General features: G+C 52.7%; 1 protein-coding gene across 1 annotated transcript; it reads right to left on the minus strand.

The window, feature by feature from the left end:
• Positions 1-712: 712 nt before the first annotated feature.
• Positions 713-17,816, minus strand: PEF1 (penta-EF-hand domain containing 1). Its single transcript, XM_032864019.1, has 5 exons — positions 17,692-17,816; positions 8,654-8,969; positions 4,027-4,182; positions 3,398-3,541; positions 713-1,753 (listed from the first exon to the last, which is right to left on the minus strand). The coding sequence occupies exons 1-5, from the start codon at positions 17,713-17,715 to the stop codon at positions 1,524-1,526; spliced, it is 870 nt and encodes a 289-aa protein (XP_032719910.1). The 5' UTR covers positions 17,716-17,816; the 3' UTR covers positions 713-1,523.
• Positions 17,817-19,786: the final 1,970 nt, after the last annotated feature.

Raw genomic sequence — 19,786 nt, forward strand, 5'->3', positions numbered from 1 at the left:
AGAGGATTCTAGCCCCGGGTGGAGTTTGGCCTCCGGAACTGGGTTCCACCTGGGTTGGGGCCAGCATTCTAGCATGTTGGCAGCCCAGAGAACAAAAGGGCTGAGCCCCACATACCTGCGGGCCTCACTGAGCTGCTTCCAACCACCACCTGCTGGGCCCAGAGCTTTCTTCTCTTCATCCCCAAGAGGAAAAGAATTATCACACCAGTGCCCATGATCAGGTCCCCCCCCAGCAAACCAGAATGTCTGGTGTCTTGGCTTTTGATTGAAATTCTGTCAGATCACTGTAGACATTTGGTGTAGACGGATTATCACGCTGATCTCAAGACCCAGCTAGCAAGGACAGATGTCTGTGCTTAATAAAAATGGGGGAAAGTTATGACTTAATAAATGCAGTTTGTCTGGAAGATCAAACGAGGGCTTGAGATAATAAAAAGGCCATGCTGTGAAGTCTGGGGTGGTGCCTGTGGCCCAGAGCGCAGTCCTAGAACAGCGACGGTCCTAGAACGGTGACAGAACACACGAACCTGGCCAGCCCCTGCACTGGAGCTCCACCCTGGTAAATGGGACCGGCCCCATGTGGGCCATGTCCCCATGAGACTCCCCGTCCCACACCGTGCAGTGTGCACTTCGATGTTCGCTGAATGGATGCGTACGCGCAAATCCCGCAGATAAACCCACAGCTAGGAAGGTGGGATGGGACGCATGGGACTACAGAGTTTTGTCCTTTTATTGAAGCTTACAGTTTCACTGGACTTTTGGCCCCGAAAGAAGAAAAAAAAAACACACACACAAATAAAAAAAGAGCATTGGCATTGGGAGGAGGCAACTGTCCCCTGGGGATTGAAGCCAAGCAGAGAATGGCAGGCAAGGGAGGGGTCCAAGCTGCAGAGGGGGAGCCTGGCCGAGGATGCCCAGAGAACAGACCGTCTGAGCTCCCTGAGCAGGGACGGCACCCAGGCAGCTAGAAGTCAACACGCACGGATTTGGGACGTGGGGCTGGTGGAACCCAAGCCACTTGGTGCCGTGGACAAACCTCCCTCCTGCTTGGTTAACGTCCACTTTGGAGAAACTGGGTTCATTGGACAAGACGGTGAAGGTGAGGGGGCTCAGGTGCTAATGGCAAGAGCTGATGAACAGTTACCACTGGTGTCAGGGCGCAGAAGGAAGAGCCAGAGGCTGGAGCTCAGCTGACTGGGCACTACTCACTCCACTGACATCTCCTGCTCCTGGCACAAGGCTGGGTCATTTAAATGCTTAGGGCTCAGGACATTAAATGTTCAGGACATTCAACTTCAGTCCTCTCTTAGGTCAGGCCACTACCTGTGTGGCCTCAGCCCAGGTCCCCACGATTTGGTGACAGGGACACGGGACTCCCAGCCCTCTTCGGAAACAGTGCTGCATCAGGCAAGGGAGAATCTTTTTCTAGAAGGGGCAGGAAAAGAGGAGAGCCCCACATGCCTCTCCCACTCTCAGGAGCCAGGAAAGGTCCCTGGTCCACTCTGCTCTCCCCAGAGGCCAGCTTAGAGCATCCGAGAAGCTGTCATGGTGACGAAGTCCTCAAAGCTGAGCCGAATGTTGCCCTGCACGGCTGTGTCCTTCTCCCGGAAAGCCTCAGTCAGCACCTGCAGCTGGGTGCACACCTGGATGAAGCGGTCTAGCTGCATGGCAGGGCTGGCGGAGCGTGGGCAGTAGCGGGTGACCAGGAGCTGGGTGAACTGGGGGCTCAGGTTGTAGCCCATCTGGGACAGAGCTGCGGAGGAGGGCACAGGGAGCAGACACAAAACCCCACCGTGAGCACGGCTGTCAACTAAAGCTGGGGATCCCAGCAGTGCACGGGACTTTGAGGAGATAAAAACCAAAATGGAGAGAGGGCAGACATCCCTACGGTCTGTCTGAGATAGCGGGAGCCCCAAAGGGGCTCTCTCTGGATGCTCTCCTTGGCTGGAAAGCCCCAGTCCCTTTCTCCAAATCTCCGTTACTCTTGTTCAATCGGGCCCAGAGGGTCCCAGAATGACATGGAGCTAGCCATGCTCCTCTGGGACTCGTCTGCGTTACAGAAGGAACCCTGAGCCGCCAGGACCCCGTTGCCCAGGGCGGACATCAGAGGCAGTGTGGCACAGAGGGAGACATGACAAAGGCCTTCTCTGGAGTTAAGACAGCCCCTGGGCAAATTACTTAACCTTGCTAATCCTATCTTATCCTCTCTAAAGTGGGGCTAATATCACCTTGTAGGTCATAGTAAGGACTGAGAGAAGGGATCCTGCAAAGCACTTGGCACAGTGCCTGACACATAGTAAGCCCTCAGTGGAATTTGCTGAAAATAATAAAATCACCATCTCCCCAGGCAAGGCTGCTGGATGGTTCCAAGGTCATGGCCTACATGCTACCCTGTCCCCAACCTGGGAGGCTTCCTTTCTTCCTTTCCACATATCTACTAGCCCAGGCTAAAAGCTCCCCTTTTGCTATGTGGCCTAACTCAGCCTCGGTTTTCTCATCTGCCAAAGGGCAAAAAAGAGAGTGCCCTCACGTGAGGGTGGGGAATAACAAACACTAGCTGTCACCCAGGGAGCGTGAGTGACGTTAACACTGCTTATTACGGTGCCTGGCCCTTAGCAAGCAGTCAATAAACACGCATTTTGTTGTGACAGTATCACCCTTACCAACATCCATGAGAGGACCAGGCAAAAGAGACGGGATCAGTGCAGGTCATGTCCTTGTCCTTCAACCAGGGTGCAGACCCGGTGAGCCCACCCCCACCCACAGAGCTCCTCGGTCTTACTGAAATCCATGCCCAGGGCCAAGGGCCCGATTCTCTGGGGAGCCCTTTCTCCCTCCCAGGTGGCAAAGGTCCCTGTCAGATTCTTATCAGCTCACTAACCACCCATCTTCTAAAGTAAGACTCAGAACCGGACCTGGAGCTATGGCCTCAGGTCACCTGAGCTGACTGTCACTTTTAGTGTGGTCTGGGTCCCAGAGTTGGGAAGGAAACTGCTTTCGAGCAGAGATGGCCACAGAAACACCTCTCTGAGCTCCCATACAGGGCTGTTTCCATTCAGCATATTAGCAACCAGAAAGGAAGGAGCCACACCAGCCACTGGTCCTGGTCTCCAGGTGCCCTGGGCTGCTGAGTTCCCAGCATTAGCCAGGAGTGCCATCCCGAGGGGAGTCCAGCCCTCATCCTGGAACCGGGTGCTCCCCCTGCCCTGGATCTTGGCTCGGTGTCACAGCCAGACCACAGACGGGATGGAGAGCGCACCTGTGCCGAGAGCAGCATTTTACCATGCAGATGGGTATCTGGCAGTCAGAGGCTAGAGAAAACCGGCTCCCCCGGCACAGGGACTGAGCGGAAACGCGGGGCTCTGCCTCTGCGCTGAGCCCCTCCCACAGCCCTCACCTTGCTGCAGCTCCGTGTAGCTAATGGAGCCGGAGCGGTCCCGGTCATACTGCTGGAAGAGGTTCTTCCACTGTTGGATGAACTTCCACAGGGCTGAGAAACCATAGACGTCGATGCGGCCTGACTTCGTTTTGTCAAACATGTCTTGGGTGGGGAGGGAACGGAGGGAAGAAAAGCTTCAGGACGGAAGGCCCAGGGTCCTCAGGTAGCACCCAGGCCAGAGCAGGAAACGCCACAGAATCACAGGTCTGAGGCCCAGATGCCTGTACCTCAGACATACGCTCACCAAATGTGGGCCAGCCCCCGCCCCTGGCCACCCTCAGCCCTGGCCCTTCCAGAACCACATTTTCCCTGCCCAGCTGGCCGCCAACCCCCTCGGTGCCATTTGCAGGGAGTCCCATTCTGCAGAATGGAAAACTGAATCTGGGGCTCAAAAAGTCTAGAACTTGAGGACAAATCTAAGGGAAAGAGCTCTCAGTCTAGAGGATCTCACCTTGAACCCAACTTCCTGCCTGAAGTCCTTCCTGGCTAAAAGATTTCTCCCCCGAATGGCTGCCCACCTGCCGTCAGGAGTCAGGTGGCTCTGCCCCACTCGAGCCCGCAGCCCCCAGGGAAGGGCTAGGACTCACTGATCATCATGAGGCATGTCTCATCATTGAAAGAGGACCAGTTAGAGTTGACCAGAGCCTGCTTCAGCTCCTTGATGGAGATGTAGCCACTGTGATCGGAGTCCACTGACTGGAACCAGGAGTAAGCCTCAGGATCCACATTCGGAGGAACGCCACCTGTGAGCAGGCGTGCAAACCAGAGAAGTCAGAAGCAGGTCTCAGAGCCAGTCTAAGGACGTGCTGGGAAGGGCCAGCCTTGGTGCCTCCCTGGGGGCAGGCGTTCCTTGCCCACAAAGCCTCACAAGGCCACCTACCCCATCTTCCATCAAGGCAACAGCCTTACCCTGATGGAAGACTCAGAGTAGAGTCTCTGAGCATAGACTCAAGGAGTATCTGTAGCAGGTGTCTACTCCGTGAAACTGCTGGGCTTTTCCTACAGTGTTCCAGTCATTTCTCTCTTTGATCTTAAGTTTCTAGGGAACAGGGACTTTCCAGCTGACTGAGAATGCTCTGAAAAGAAGGATTCTCTCTTCTCCACAGACTGGGAATCCAAAAGCGTTTGCTGAGCAGTTGACGTGCAGAGCCGAGAAACAGGTATTTTGAGAGTCACAGCAGCAGGGGGCTCTCTGGTGTGAGAACCAGGTCTGATCCACGTCTGATTTCCCTGACACGGTGACAGTGGACACATTCCATCAGGAGTCACCAGAGTGTATTACGGCCATGGAACTCTGCCTCTTCTCATGCCCCATCAGCTCCCACGCATGATCCCCGTCCCCAAACCTCCCTGGAGACACCTCTGAACCTCCTCACCCCCACGCACCCAGAGAGCTGCCTAGTTCCGTATCCCCTCTCCGTTCCTACGCACCGGCCCTGGTTTAAACACCTCTCGCGTGGATTGCTATAACAGACCAAAAAGCCTAACCAAATCATCCTCTCCGCCACTCTTCACTTGCTATCAAGGAATCTCTAAAATCCAACTCGGTTCTAACCCATTTCCCCTGGCCTCAAAACTCTTTCAAGGCTCCACTGCCTACAAAACAGTCCAGCAGCCTTAATCCGGCATTCCAGTGTGGTCCACTCCTGCCTACCTCTCCCATTCTGTCCCCCTCACGGCTCTGTTCTAGCCCAGATGAAGCATCAGACTCGCTCTTAGCCATCCCTGCTTATTCCCACCAGAGGCTGTACTCACTGTTCCCTGCCATGGACCCCTTCTCCCTCATCTCTCTGCATCATTTCCTGTCCCCCGGCAAGACCCAGATAAAACACCGTTCCTTCCATAGGGTCTTCCCTGTCCATCTCTGCACAGGCTTCCTTCCCCTCTCCTTTGTACTCCTTCTCTCTTATGGCCGTGTGCATGTTTTCTTCTATCCTCTTCCAGGTTGGAGCTGGAGTAAGCTGTGGGCAAGCTCCCAGCCTAAAACTCATCTCTGAGTGCCCAAGGGCTAGCATGGAGCCAGACCTAGACAGGGAAGGTTCTGCATTCATGCCGGAGCTGGCCTCATGGTTTAAGTCGCAGCTCCCCCATTTGTGGCCTTGGCTTATTAAATTCTCTGTTTCAGTTTTCTTATCTGTAAAGTGAAGACAAGAGCATCTACTTCACAAGGTTACTGTGAAGTCAGCATCTATTACAATCTAAGTTCTATCTAACTGCTGATTACTGGTGCTGCTGAGGTTCAAACAGCTTTGCGTGTCTGTAAGCAGGCAGAGGAAAGGATCATTCGTATGGAAAGCCATGCAGGGTGAAGGGGTGGGAGATGACAGTGGGGAGGCACACAGGCCTTCATGTTGGAAAGCAGACTGAGTGAACTGGCCACCAAAAGTGATCCTTCCCACAAGGCAGCATCAGAGGCAGCCACAGGCCACAGTGGCACGCAGAAACCACCCCCTAGTCCCAGAGAAAAAAAGGTTTGCTTGACTGAGGGCCTAGGTGACCTCCATGGATGGGAAACACGGGCAGGTCCCACAGCGCCTTCCTAAAACAGCAGCTGAGCCACAGAGAGCAAGGGCTGTGGCCCCAGGTGAGAGTGTCTCTGGGACATGTGGTCCAGGCGGTCTGCAAAGAAGAGCCCAGGCTCTGGAGGCAAAGAGCTCTGAGCCTCACCAGCTTGTGGGACTTCAGACAAATGGTGAGTTGTCGGAGTATTGATCACCCCATTCCGAAAACAGACCGATTTTCCAGGGCCGTGTGATGAGTAACTGAGGGAAAAGCAAAATAAAGCTGCAGCAAAGGGTCTGCCAATGTGTGCGGGCACATCTTCCTAAAGGAGAAGCTGACTGAACGGAGGGGAAGAGAGCTTCGATGGGGAGAAGGAAAGCAGGCGGCAGGGGCAGAAGGTGTTCAGAGAACTCCGGCGGGACTCAGGTGGACAGCGGGGACAGTCCCCGGCAGGTATGGAGGCTGGAGAGGCCCGCTGGGTCTTGAGCACCTGGGGGAACGTCCCTGAGAGCCGTGGGGCACCTTTGATGGGCAAATCTGTCTTGCAGAGCAGTGGCGCGGGCATTCTAGCTTCTGGATTCATCCGGTGGGGCTGAGGCAGGGCCTCCCAGGTGACTCCCGTGCAGGAGAGCTCCAGGGAGACACGAGCCGCACCGGAGAGGAGGCAACGGCAGCCACGTGAGTGGAAGCTGCAGATGGGGAGCAGCTCAGAGTCGGAGGCACATCTCTCCACTCTCTGCAGCCCCAGAGATGATCTCAGGCCTCGGGCCCTAAAGGACTGAGCCTCACAAAGAGGGGCTCCTCGACCTGCAGTGACCTCACGTGGGCTCACAGACACAATTTTAGAAGGTGGAGGAACTCCCCCACGAAGCTGCTGAGCTGAAAGCAAACAGCCAGAAGCTCAGGGCTCTGACAAGATAAATGCCACTGGCTCTGTTTAGAACCGCCAGTATGTGAGCTCTCCCTCAGGGCCACCTGTCTGAGAAGGTGCGGGAAAGTGCAGCAGCTTCCCCGAGGGGCCACTCCCAGGAGGCCTTGCAGATGCACCAGATGCTTCCGGGCTGCATGCTGCTGCTTCGTCTCCTGGGAATAAGCATTCTGTGAAGGGGCCGATGGAAGAGTCCGGGAAGAAAGAGGAGTCTAGGTGTTCACCTTCCCCGACCCCCTGCCTGAGGTCACACAGTCATGTTCAGAGTGCCTGAAGGCCCCACCAGGATTCCCTGCCCCACTGACTCTCCAACCCCAACCTCCACCTTGTCCAATACATCACTTCCAGCACCTCTGCTCTTTACCCTCCCTGCATCCCATCATTCTCCTGCCTGCCTCAGTATCTCTCACGTGACACCCTCACCACAAGTGCTGTCACATTACGTGTGGCATACGTCTTTGCTGAGAACGTCCCAGAATGAGTTAGCTCACAGAATACTGAGTATTAAGCCCTTCCTACTGTACCCAGCATTTACCTGCACCTTCTCATCAAACCCTTATTAATAAACTTGCCAGGTAGTGTATCTCCCCCATTTTACAGATGTGCACATTTGAGGCATAAAGAGATGAGTCATGGGTGCCTGGGTGGCTCAGTCATTGGGCGTCTGCCAATCCCAGAGTCCAGGGATCAAGTCCCATGTCAGGCTCCCTGCCCGGCGGGAAGCCCGCTTCTCCCTCTCCCACTTCCCCTGCTTGTGTTCCCTCTCTCGCTGTGTCTCTCTCTGTCAAATAAATAAATAAAAATCTTTAAAAAAAAAATTATCGGGAGCCTGGGTAGCTTAGTGGGTTAAGCCTCTGTCTTCGGCTCAGGTCATGATCTCAGGGTCCTGGGATCGAGCCCCACATCGGGAATCTCTGCTCGGCAGGGAGCCTGCTTCCCCCTCTCTCTCTTCCTACCTCTCTGCCTACTTGTGATCTCTCTCTGTCAAATAAATAAATAAAAATCTTTTTTAAAAAATTATCATTAAAAAAAAAAAAAAAGAGGTGAAGTCATTCAATCAGGTCAGCACGTGGCCTGATCTCAAAAGCCTAAGCTTTCAACAATTCCACCACCTTCCCTTTCTATATATAGTGGCCAGTCTTCTCACACAGACATGGGTTTTCCCCATGGTCTGCTGCTTCCGGTTGTTTGCTGATCCCCTGTAAGGGCACAGCACAACCTCTCCACTGCCCAGTGGCCTGCAGAGCCCCTGCAGGACAGCACTGTCCACTCCCATCTGACTGATGTCAGGCTTGACCAGGGCATGGGGTTTGGCCACCAGAACGAATAGAAGTGGAAGAGATGTAAAGTACTTCGATGCAGAAGCGTTTCAGAGGCACCAGGCATTCCTGCTAGCCCTCCCGATCTGTCTTGCCACGAGAACAGCCTATCTCAACTAAGGGCTGCTCCCTCTGCCCAGATCTGGAAGGAAAAGACATGTGGCATGGAACTTCAGCAGCCAGAGCCACAGCTGCGGACACGTAAGCAAAAGTAAGGAAGTGCGAGTAAGCAATGGAAATAAATGTTTGTCGTCATAAGCCCAAGTGACTCTGGAGTTGCTGTCCCCGCAGCAAAGCTAACTCACGGACTTCATGTTCTGCTGATGCAAGCGGGAGCTACAGGCAAGATGCTAGGGCGCCAGAGACCAAGCTGCCTGCACACCCACAGGAAGGGCAAGGATGGGCCATGGAGAACTCAGAACAAGGTCAGAGATCTTGGACCTGGAGCCCAAGATCCCTACTTACCTGGAGGAGGTCCCTGTCCGTAAGGCCCAGGATGCTGGCCCCCATAGGAATTCGGAGGCGGCTGACCATAGGGGCCCCCTGGGGCCGCTCCACCATACAGTCCTCCTGGAGTTCCAGAGGGGGGTCCCCCAGGGTTGGGGTGTCCGTAGGGTCCTCCACCAGCTGGCGGTCCATAAGGCCCTCCGGGGGCAGGACCTCCTCCATAACCGCCACCAGCGGGTACCCCACTGCCATATTGCCCTCCACCATGCGGGGGTCCAGGGTAGTAGCTGCCCGGAGGGGCTCCGGGCGCTTGTCCTCCAGCTCCTGGGCAGCCCTGCAAGAACAAACCATCAGTCAGAACGGTAAGGCCGGAAACCAGCCACAGCATGACCCTGTACTGTCACAAAACCCAGCCACTGCCAGTCTTTCCCAGAGGCAGGGCTGGAATTGTGCCCTCATTGCCCAGATGGACAACCTGAGGCTTCTAGAGAAGACCTACCCAAGATCACACCACCAATGACATGTGGAGTCAGGGCTAGAATCCCGCTCTCCTGGCTCCCCACCATCACACCAAGGGGCTCCGTGATGGCTTGGGATCTTGTCTGGTTGGCCACGTTCTCCCCCGCCCCCAGTGTTGACTGCAGGCTCAGTAATTACTGAACAAACAAGGAGGCAAAAGAATCCAAATCCCACCCCCTCCCCCGTGCCACTTCCATGGCTACCTGAGGACTGACAGCGCAAACACGGTCCCCACCCGCTGCTCTTCAACCCCGAGCAACATGTCCCGGGCGCGGGCTGCAGCACATCTTCCTCAGCTGAAAATAGCTTGAGATACGAGAGCATGTCCCCTTCTCCCTGGTGACTCTGGGACAGGCCGGGGAGACCCTGCTCCTCAGGCACTGGAGGGAGCAGAATCAGTAAGAGTCAAAGAAAACCAGTCTGAATTCGGGTTCTGCCATTTACTCACCAGACTGACTTCGGGTTCTGCCATTTACTCACCAGACTGACTTCCCCTCCCTAAGCCTCAACATCCTTTGTTCTAAACGGGAATCAACAGTGCCTACCTCCCAGGCTGGTGTGTGAATGAAAAGAGACCAGGTGTGCGAAGCGCTCTGACAGAGGAGGAAACCCCAGTCCAGAAAAACTGCACCCAGACTGCGTGGAGGGGCTGGGGCCGGGACCCAGGCCATCTGTCCCTTAGCGCAGACGAGGGGGCATTCCCTCTTTCGTCCAGGTCCCCACACCACTAGCCAGGGATCCCCAAACTCAGTGTTTAGCTGTAACTACCTACATGGCAGAGCGCAGCCCCAACACAGCTGTGGACGGGCTGGGCACAGGGGCCCGGGGAGCAGCTGGGCCCAGCTCTGAGGGGGGTTACCATCTAGACACGCCGGAGATAAACCTAGAAGGCACACTAGTGGCCTAGCCGCGGAGAGCTTGGACTTGCTCTTTTTATCGTGTTTGCTAGCTTCTGGGACACTCTCCCTCGAGGCTGAGGCCAAACTCACACTTCATCTAAAGGAGGTCTGCTGGCTCAAGGTAGGGGGGCTTCTTGGTGGGGAGCAGGAAGCAGGCCCTTCCACCTTCCCCACTCAGCACACTGGGAGCTCTGAGGCTTTGGAAACCGCCAGAGCTGGCGGCAAGACTTCTTTCTCTACAGTGAAGTCACACACCGATCCCGACTCAGAACTCCACTTGCCAGCGGAGCTCTCACTGCGGGTCCCAGGCTTCCTCTCTCCAAGCCTCCTCCTTCACAGGTAAAACACAATCCTCTCTCCCTTACTGGCCGCTCTGCTGATTACAAGACATAAATGCAGCAGAATTTTGTCAGTCTAACTTTTAGCTAAAGACTCTTTTGATAAAACAAAATTTTAAAAACTGACAAAAGAAAGTGGTTTTGGCTGAAGCACGGTGGGGGTGCCAGAGCCCCAGCCAGGCAGGCCCCCTCCTCTCTTAGATTCTGAGGGAGCTCTGCAGATGCCTCATAGTGACTCAAAAAGAGAGTCTGAAAACCACTGATATAAGAAAACAAGTCCTTACAACAGTGCCTGGCATAGAGCAAATGATCTAGAAATCTTGGCTGCTGTTACGTTACTCATCATCCGCAAAGCCCTGGGCCAGGTAAATTCCTGGGGAGGGGGTGTATAAAGGTGAGAGCCGGTGGGAAGGGGCTCCCAGTTGACAGCAGAGGCGCGGAAATGCTCTTCATAACATCTAATAAAAGAGCACAAGGAACCGGGTGTTTCAAGTGCATGCACAAGCCGTGAACCAGAAAGGAGAGAGGGTGAAGTCGAGAGAGTTTCCAGGAGAAAGCAGTGTTTGAGCCGGGATGAAAAGAACGAAAAAGATTCCGAGGGCGCTGGAGCAGTGTGATGGGAGGGGTGCGCAGAAGGTGGGGGTCTAACCCCTTCAGTTTCCCGATGGTGAAACTAAGAAGAGGGAAAGGGACCTGCTCAAATCCCATGGAACTGGAGGCAGAGATGGAGCCGGACCACCTCCCACCACACCCAGGCCCGTAACTCCCCTGGCCTAGGGCACCTGAGGCCCAGGCCTTCCGCCTGGGAAGTCCCCCGCCACCCCAACAAAGCAGGCACTGCCAGGCAGGTCTTCTGACCCTCCCAGTATCACAAGCCAGGGGCCTGCTGGGTCTGGCACAATCTGGCGACTAAACCCTCTGCTCTCTGCCCTGGGTCAGAGCCCTCACCTTTAGAGAGTACTTTGACAAACACGCAGATGCTACCACAGAACCTACCGACAGTCCTCAAACAGAAAACAGGAAGCTATTAGTAGGCTGCTTTTCAGATGAAGAAACTGAGGTACGCAAGCACAACGACTTCATCCAGCGAACACTTACAGAGTGTATCGTACTAGGCCTGGGGCGTCAAACTAAATAGGACCCCGAGGGTCCCACTGGTGATTCAAGTACAGTTTGATCGGTGCCATCAGAAAAGTCCACTTCAATGCTATCAAGGAGGCACAGACAGAGGAATTTGTTCCGTTTGTTGAATGATGGATGAGGAATCCAATGAAGCAATGTGTGAAGTGAGTCAAGGAAAGCTTCCTGGAGGAGGCAGGAGTGATACTGGAGCTGGCCTTGCAGGATGCCTAGGCATTCCCCAAAGCAGGAAAGGACATTCCAGACAGGAGGGAGAAGACAGGCACAGGCCTGTGAGTGAGCACAGAGAAGTGGGGGGATGGCTGGAAAGCAGGGGCGGGGGCAAGGATGCAAGGTGAACTCAGAGGCAGTCTCTTTACACTCTCCTTGGCCAGGCTCCCCTCCTGCTGCATTTCAGTGAGCGGGTGAGTTACTGGTGTCTTAAGGAACTTTCTGTCTATCTGCGTCTCCTCCACGCTACAGTGGGTGCCCCAAGGGCAGACACTGGGCCTCATTCATCAGGGTACCCAGGGTCCAGCACAGTGCCTGGCACCTGCAAGCCTCCATAAATATTTGAGCACATGAATCCCGCTCTGAAGAGTTTGGGCTTTATGCCTGAGGAAACAGAGCGCCATAGAAGGGTTTCCAACAGAGGAGGAACGTGATCAGAGCCTTGTTTAGAGAATTAACCCACAGTGGGGTGGGGGATGAGCTCGAGGGGGAGGCAGCAGCCCAGGTGTTAGGCAGGCAGGGCTTGAACCAGACAATGGACTTCAACATGGAGAGAACAGGATGGATTCTGAAGCTATTTCAGAGATAGGCTAGACATGACTTGACGACTAATTCAATTAGGGAGGAGATGGCGGGGGAAGGAAAGGGAAGTGTTCAGAATGACTCAGGTTATCCCGCGTGTACAGATGAAGCAGAGCCACTGACTGAGGCAGAACCCAGGCCGGGGAGATAGTCCGGGGACGATGGTTCCCAGGGTCACGGAGTTGTCCGTGAAGGTCTGAACCAGACATGAGAACCAGAGTCCCTGACTCCCTGTTCTTTTATGCTACTCCACGCTGCCAACCCTTTTGAGACTTTTTCCAAGAGCATTTCATGTTGATCAACACAAGATTGTGAAAGAAAAAAGAGAGAGAAAGAAAGAAAAAGAGAGAGAGAGAGAGTTCAGCAATCACGATCTCTGAAACATTATAGAAAACTATCCGTGGGACTCTTTGGGCCCCCAAGATTTTATTTTTAAGCAATCTCCACGCCCAAGGTGGGTCTCAAACTCAACCCTGTGATCAGGAGTGGCAAGCTCGGCACATGCCGCCGCCAACAGAGCCCGCCTGGCGCTCCTCCCTGGGTCTCTACCGATCGCGCATAAACTCCATTTGCTATACTGGGGTCGGGGAGCGGCAATTAACATTTTCCGGAAGCTCTGCCAGGTGCTTCCGGTTCAGCGGCTCCCACTCATGCTGTCTCCTTAGGGAAGTGCTATTACCCCCATGTCACAGATGAGAAAGTTAAGGCACAGTTTCCCAGGACGCCTGTGATGATTGACGCAGCTGGAACGGGTGACCTGGGAGTTAAAACAGGGCCTCTACTCTACCACCCTCCCCTGTGTTCACTCAACCGTGACCGAACAAGGACTGTCTTCAATGTAACTGTCAGACATGATGCATTTCTACAGTGGACAGGGCTGAAGGGGGAAGGGCTGGATTAGGCCATCTTTCAGAGGTTCTGAGCCCGGGAATCAGGGAGAAGCGGAGGAATCGTACTCTTTTCGTACCGCAGCACCTAGACCCGATCTGAGAGCCACAGGACCGTGAGAGATCCGAGAGCCTCCAGTCCGGCCGCTCAGGAGAGGGCGGAACCTCTGCAGCACCTTCTTGAATCTGCTTGCATGCCTGCAAGGGGTGGGGGGCTCACCTCCTCCTCAATAACCCACTCAGGAAGTTCTCTATTTTCTTTGGGCGCAAGAGGTCTTCCTTCTGCCCCCAAGACCTTCGTGAGGTTCAGAGGTATCAAAGGTCGGTCTGTGCGGAGTCCTGATGGGGAAGGGAACAGGCCATCTTGCAAAAAGAGGCCTGTCTCTGGAGCTGCCCCTCAAGTTTCGGGTGGAGGAGGCTAACACACATTTAAGGGGTTAAACGATCAAGAAGACAGGCGAGGCAGAGCCTCCTAAAATATTTAAAGGCCAGAAACCTGCAGCCAATAGACAGTGGGCCAAGAACTGCCCAAGACTTCAATTACCGCCTGATGCTGACATCCCGAAATCCTTCTGTCCAGCCTCATCTCTCCTGAGCTGCAGACCCACATATCCAACAACCTCCTGGACCTTCTCTCCAAATCTATTCCTCCCTCTGTGTCCCCATCTCAGTGAGTGGTACCTCCCACCCAGTCCCCCAAACCTGAAGCCCTAGTGCCCTCCTGGGCACCTCTTTCTTCCCCTCCATCACCCCAATTAGGCACCAAGTTCTGTCAATCCTACCTCCTAAATGCTTTTCAAATCCTTTTTCACCAGGCCCCCGTACTCTCTGATCAAGGGTACTTCATCAGCTTTGAGACGGGTCTCCCCGTCTCCAGGGTCTCCTGCTTCAGTCCATTCTCACAGTGCCCCACGGTACCAGCTCCAAAGCACACATGAGACAAGCGTCTTCTACAACTCCCTCATTAGTCAGGATGAAGTCCACACTCCCCCGAAAAGCATACAAAGTCCTTGAGGGTCTGGCCCTTGCTTACCATTCTGGTGTCATTTCTTAGCCCTTTCCCCTTCTTCACTCCGTTTTGATCTCCTGAAATTCCTCTAAAATACTGGGCTCCCGTCTGCTGACCTTTGTGCGTGCTCTCCCCTCTACTTTCTTCACTCAGCTAATGCCTACCGGTGATTCAGCTTTTGGCTTATGTCACCTCCTTTAAGAAGGCTTCCTCCCCGCCAGACTTAGTCAGGCATCCCTCCTGTGCTGTCCTAGTACCTTACACTTACTCCCATCTAGCATTTATCACATTGATTCCACGATTTGTCTATCTGTATCATTCTTTCCTTGGAGTATCTACTATATGCCCAACACCACGCCAAGCACCTTACATGGGTTATCTCCTTTAATCTACAATAACTCTTGAGGTAGGTACCCTTATGACCCCATTTTAAAGAAGGGGAAACTGAGCCTTGGACTTTGGCAAGAAATTTCTGTAAGAAAGTGGCAGAGCAGGGACGTGCAGCCAAATCTCTCAGTCTCAGAGACCAAGCTCTCAATTGCTGAAACGCATCGAGCTGGCTCTCCCACCCAGGACCAAAGGTTACTCGAGTTTCACTGCTCCAACCCTCAGTCCGTGCTCGAGGACTCCAGGGCTGGAGGGAGTGGAAAGTTTGAGTTTTGACTCCTAACAGTAGGTTGCAATCCTGCAGGACTATGTTCTGGGTAGAGAGGAGGCAACGCTAAGCCTTTGGATGCTTTGGAACAACCCGGTATTTCCTGGGAATACACTGGACCAGGAGCTGCACAAGCAGTCCGGGTATGTTGTGGGGGGGGGGGGGAATAAAAGCATTTCTTCTTCTATTCTAGACACCTTTCTCTCTGTGCTTCTTTCCAGTATTTCACTCTGAGCAGAAGCCCAGGCCATGTGGCCTAACAGCCATCAGAGCAGCAAGGGCCGCCACTAGGCACTGGCACACACTTGGTATCAACAATGTGCCAAGCTCGCTGCAAGCTTTATCAGCCTGTCTTCATGTCAGCCCTACAAAGTATTACTCCTCCCTTTTTAAAGGTGAGGAAACTGAGGCTCGGAGCCCATAGATGGTTTGTCCAAGGGCGTGCAACTGTTAAGTGCTAGAATTAGGATATTGTCCAGCAGCATCCAACCTGGAAGTTCAAGTTCTTAATTTCTATGTCACTGCCTCTAAGATGCATACAAAATACCTGTGGAAGCTTATAATGATGTAGATTCCTGGGCCCTTCCTGGGTATAGAATAGGTCTGAAGTAGAACCAAAACGTGGTTTTTTTGTTTTTTTTTTTTAAGATTTATTTATTTGTGAGAGAGAGAGAAGGAGAGAGTGAGACAGGCAAGTGCAAAGGGAGAAGCAGAGAAAATCCCAAGCAGACTCTGGGCAGAGCGCAGAGCCCAGCACAGGGCTCGGGCTCATAACCCTGAGATCATGACCTGAGCCAAAACCCAGTCAGACGCTCAAACGACGAGGCCATCGGTGCCCCCAAAGATGTGCTTTTTAAACAAGCTCCTAGGTGATTCTGATACAGACCATCCAATGCACCATGGCAATGTTTTCCCAAACTATGTTCCTCAAGAACACTAGTGTTCCCAAAAAATGACCAGAAATTTTAGAAAAAGGGGGTTGGGATGGGAAGCAGTTCCGTGGTTAAATAAGTTTAAGAAATACCGCATATTCTACCCCTCTCTAGCAGATTTACAAAGCATATTAACAAATTAAGAATTTTGAGATGCCTCATGTTGAACGAACTTACCCAGCTGTATTTCACGGAGTATTTCCCAAACTTACTTAATCACAGAATCCTCCTTTATTAGCGATACCTATTAACATTTCATAAGACCCAACAAATGCAATGGAGCTTCAGAAGCCCTGCTAGGCTGTACTTCCTTCTAACCTCAGCCCGTGCTATCCTCTTTTTGTCTACTCTGCTAAGTATGCAACGAAAGGAGTTCTAAGTTCCAGTCCTAGCCTCACTCCCTCACTTGCTATACTGTGACCTTGGGCAAGCCACTTAACCTCTCTGGGCTCCTTCCCCAGCTATAAATTGGGGATAATAATCTCTGCTAGCATGTTTATGGGGCCTTCCTCACTGAGATTAAAAAGGTCCAAATCCAAAAGCCACAAAGGGCTTCACTCCCTCACCATTCTTATGGCATGTGACTATACTCTGTTGAGCACTTTCTAATATCCCATATAATTTTGCTTTCCAATTTTCCCTGCACGGGTTTTATCTCCTAAATTAGTACGATCTTGGGCAAATCAGGAGCCCTCCCTGGGCTTCAGTTTCTTAAAATAAAGGTACTATTTTGAGGTCCCTCCTGGCACTGACCTTCTAGGGAGTCTAGAAAAAAATCCAAATACTAAAATACTCTTACACTCTTAGAAGTACCAAATGCGGGAGCCTGGGTGGCTCAGTGGGTTAAAGCCTCTGCCTTCGGCTCAGGTCATGATCCCAGGGTCCTGGTATTGAGCCCAGCATCAGGCTCTCTGCTCAGCAGGGAGCCTGCTTCCTCCTCTTTCTCTCTCTCTCTCTGCCTGTCTCTCTGCCTACTTGTGATCTCTGTCAAAAAAAAAAATCTTAAAAAAAAAAAAAAAGACCAAATGCTTTACAAGTGTGACGTCATTACTATTCATGACAGCTCTCTGAAGTAGACCCTATTATTGGGCCCAGTTTTCAAGAGGGGTTGAAACTTAGGCTCACAAAGGCAAAATACCCTGTTTAATGGCTCATAACTATGGAAGTGATGGAGCCAAGGTGTAAACCTTCTTCTGACTCCAAGCCGAACTTAACCACTCTACCGATCTGTCATCCAACAAAGGATTCAGGCCACAGAATCACCTTGCTGAGGTGTTCTTGGCTGGATCAAAATGGGCTCGGGAGTGGGGAAGAGGCATTTGCTGACGGCTTCCGGGTTCTGCTGCCTGCCCGGAGACTTCGGGTTAAGTTCGTGTCTTCTCTGGATTTCACTTTTCTTATGAGTGAAACGGAGGTGTCAGTCTAAGTAAACAAGGTCACTCGAGGAACCTGCGGAAACCACAGATTCTCCTGATGATTCGCATGCAGTATGTCAGGGGCGTATTTTTATCAGACGCCCCGAACGATGCAGACGAAACGAGTGTTCGTAATGTTCTGTTGACTTCGGTGAGCCCGCCGGGAGCCCCCGCGGGAGTCCTGAGAAGGTGTGGGGTCCCGGCGGAGCCCAGCCTGATTACGTGGGGTTCAAGGTCCCCAAATCCCCGCGGGCGCGACGTCAGAGGGGGCGCGACGCGACCTCCCAGACCTGTAGTCTGAGTGACGTGAGACAGGCGCGACCGACCAGCCCTTTCGCTTTCTCTGCGGCCCGAGACCTCGCTGAAGGTGGGAAGGGCTCGGAGAATGCCAGGAGAAAGCAAAGCGGGGCCCAGGCCTGGACTCGGCAAGGTCCCTACTTGAAATCGCCCGCCGCCCCCAACACACTCACCTGCCCGTAGGGGTAGCTGGCCATGGCGACTCGACGTCACACGTCGGCGAGGGGCGGGGCTTCCCAGTCCTGTGCCTGCCCTGCCTGGGCCTGGGGTGTGGGCCCGCTTATGATTGGATATGTACCGCTGTCAATCCTGGACGCATGGGTCGACGGAAGTGACGTTTAGGGCGGTGGTCGGGGCCTCAGGGAGAGACCCGAGGTGCCAAGGGTTGGGTGAAGGATTCCGGAAATCTCCTTCGCTTACTGGCGGGGCTGTTCCAATGTGTTGCCCAAGCGTAGGCCCCCAGGGCTGCTCAGGCCCGGGTACTTAGGGAGAAGCTTGGGTCGGTTGCTGTAGCGGTGGCCATGTTTTAACCTGGCAAACGGGACGCCTGATAGTGGGTAGTTACAGTCGTCACTGTAAGTTTCCGCCCGCCGGAGGAGGGCCCAGGCGGTTGCCGTGACAACCGGGCACCGATTTAGGCTTCCTGGACAGGAACCAGGGAAGGACGGAAGTACTTCGCTCTAATGTCAAGACACCGGTTAGTAGCTTTAGAGTGAGATTTGTGGTCTTTGGAGAGGAAAATCCCAAACATCAGATTGGGAGGAAAATTAGATCATCTGGGGTATCTTCTCGTAAAACGCGGATACTGTGGTCCAGAGAGGCAGTGATTTGCCGTAATTCACAGTAGTTTGGGGCAGAGATGGCCTAGAACTGGTGTCAGTGGATGTCCATTTCTCAGTACGGAAGTCGACTAGTCCCCGAAGTAAGTCCAATTCTGGTTGCTGAGTGGCCACATAGAGTCATACACTTGCTCTTGGTTCAGGCTCTGCACTTGTTGCATGCTTATCTAATTTGTTAAGTTCTTCCTTTGGGGCGTACATTGTATGTGGTTTTGCTGGTCATATCCCCTGCACCTAGTACAGTACCTGGCCCTGTATTCAACAACAACAACAATAACAATGAATAGTGTTATGAGGTGTTATCCATTCCAGACCATCTATGTAACCACTTAACAAGACACTTTCCAAAATTACTGTGTTCATCATGCTACTTGTCCATTGGACAGTGGCTACAATGGCTCCTCTTCATCTGCCTCTACAAAAAAAAAAGGCCCAACCTCTTCATTCTGGCACTCCAGGCCCTTCACAATATGACTCAACTTTACACTGGCATTTGATACTGTTACTGTGCTATATTCCAGCCTACCTCATACAAGAGTTCTCTTTGGTATTTTCTCCAAAACTGATTTCTGTCTTTCATCTCAGAAAATTCACCCACTCTCTCAGGCAGAACCTAGGATTGTTCTAGTATGGCCCCTGTTCCTTCAAATATTTTCCCACCTCTATTTGCTCTACTTCAAAAGTGGACCCACATCTGCTCTTTTCTCCCTGTTTGCACTATCACCCTAGTCCAAGATTCCATCCTCTGTGGCCTGGATCATTGCAGTAGTCTCCTGATCGTTGTCCCTGCTTTCGCTCTTTCTTCTACACTCTATTCCTCACGGAGCAGCTGAAGTACTTGTCTAAAATGTAAATTAGATCATGTCGTTCCTAGGCTTGCTTTCCTTCTCATAACTCTTACAATAAAATCTAAACTCAGCCTTATGACCTTCATGGTCCTATGTGACCAAGACTTGCATCTCCAGCCTCACTTCCTGACCCTGCTGTTCCCTTCAGTTCACTCCGGCCATGCTGGCCTGGTCTCTACCCCTGGAACTGAACTCATTCTCACCTCCAGATTTTTGGATTAGCTCTTCCCTCTTCCCTCTCCCTGGAATGCTCTTCCCTTGGCTCTTTACTGGCTGACTCCTCTTTGCCATTCAGGTTTTGGTTCAAATATCACCTCCTGGGCGGCGGAGGTGGGCGGCAGCATTCCTTGACACCACATCTAAAGCTCTCCCACATTCCAGTCATCTATCATATTACAAAGTTTCATTTTTTCATAGTACTTGTCACTACTTGAATTGCCCTCTTTAAAATTTGCATGTATATTGTAGCATTGTCCTCTCCTTTTTCACTCTTATATCCCCAGTGCCTAGAATAGTGTCTGGCATGAATTTAATAAGTGTCATTAGATATCATCATTGTATAATACTTACTAGGTGCCCGA

This window comes from Lontra canadensis, unplaced genomic scaffold (assembly GCF_010015895.1).
Source record: "Lontra canadensis isolate GAN:19392208 unplaced genomic scaffold, GSC_riverotter_1.0 scaffold25, whole genome shotgun sequence".
In the NCBI taxonomy this organism is placed as follows: Eukaryota; Metazoa; Chordata; class Mammalia; order Carnivora; family Mustelidae; genus Lontra; species Lontra canadensis.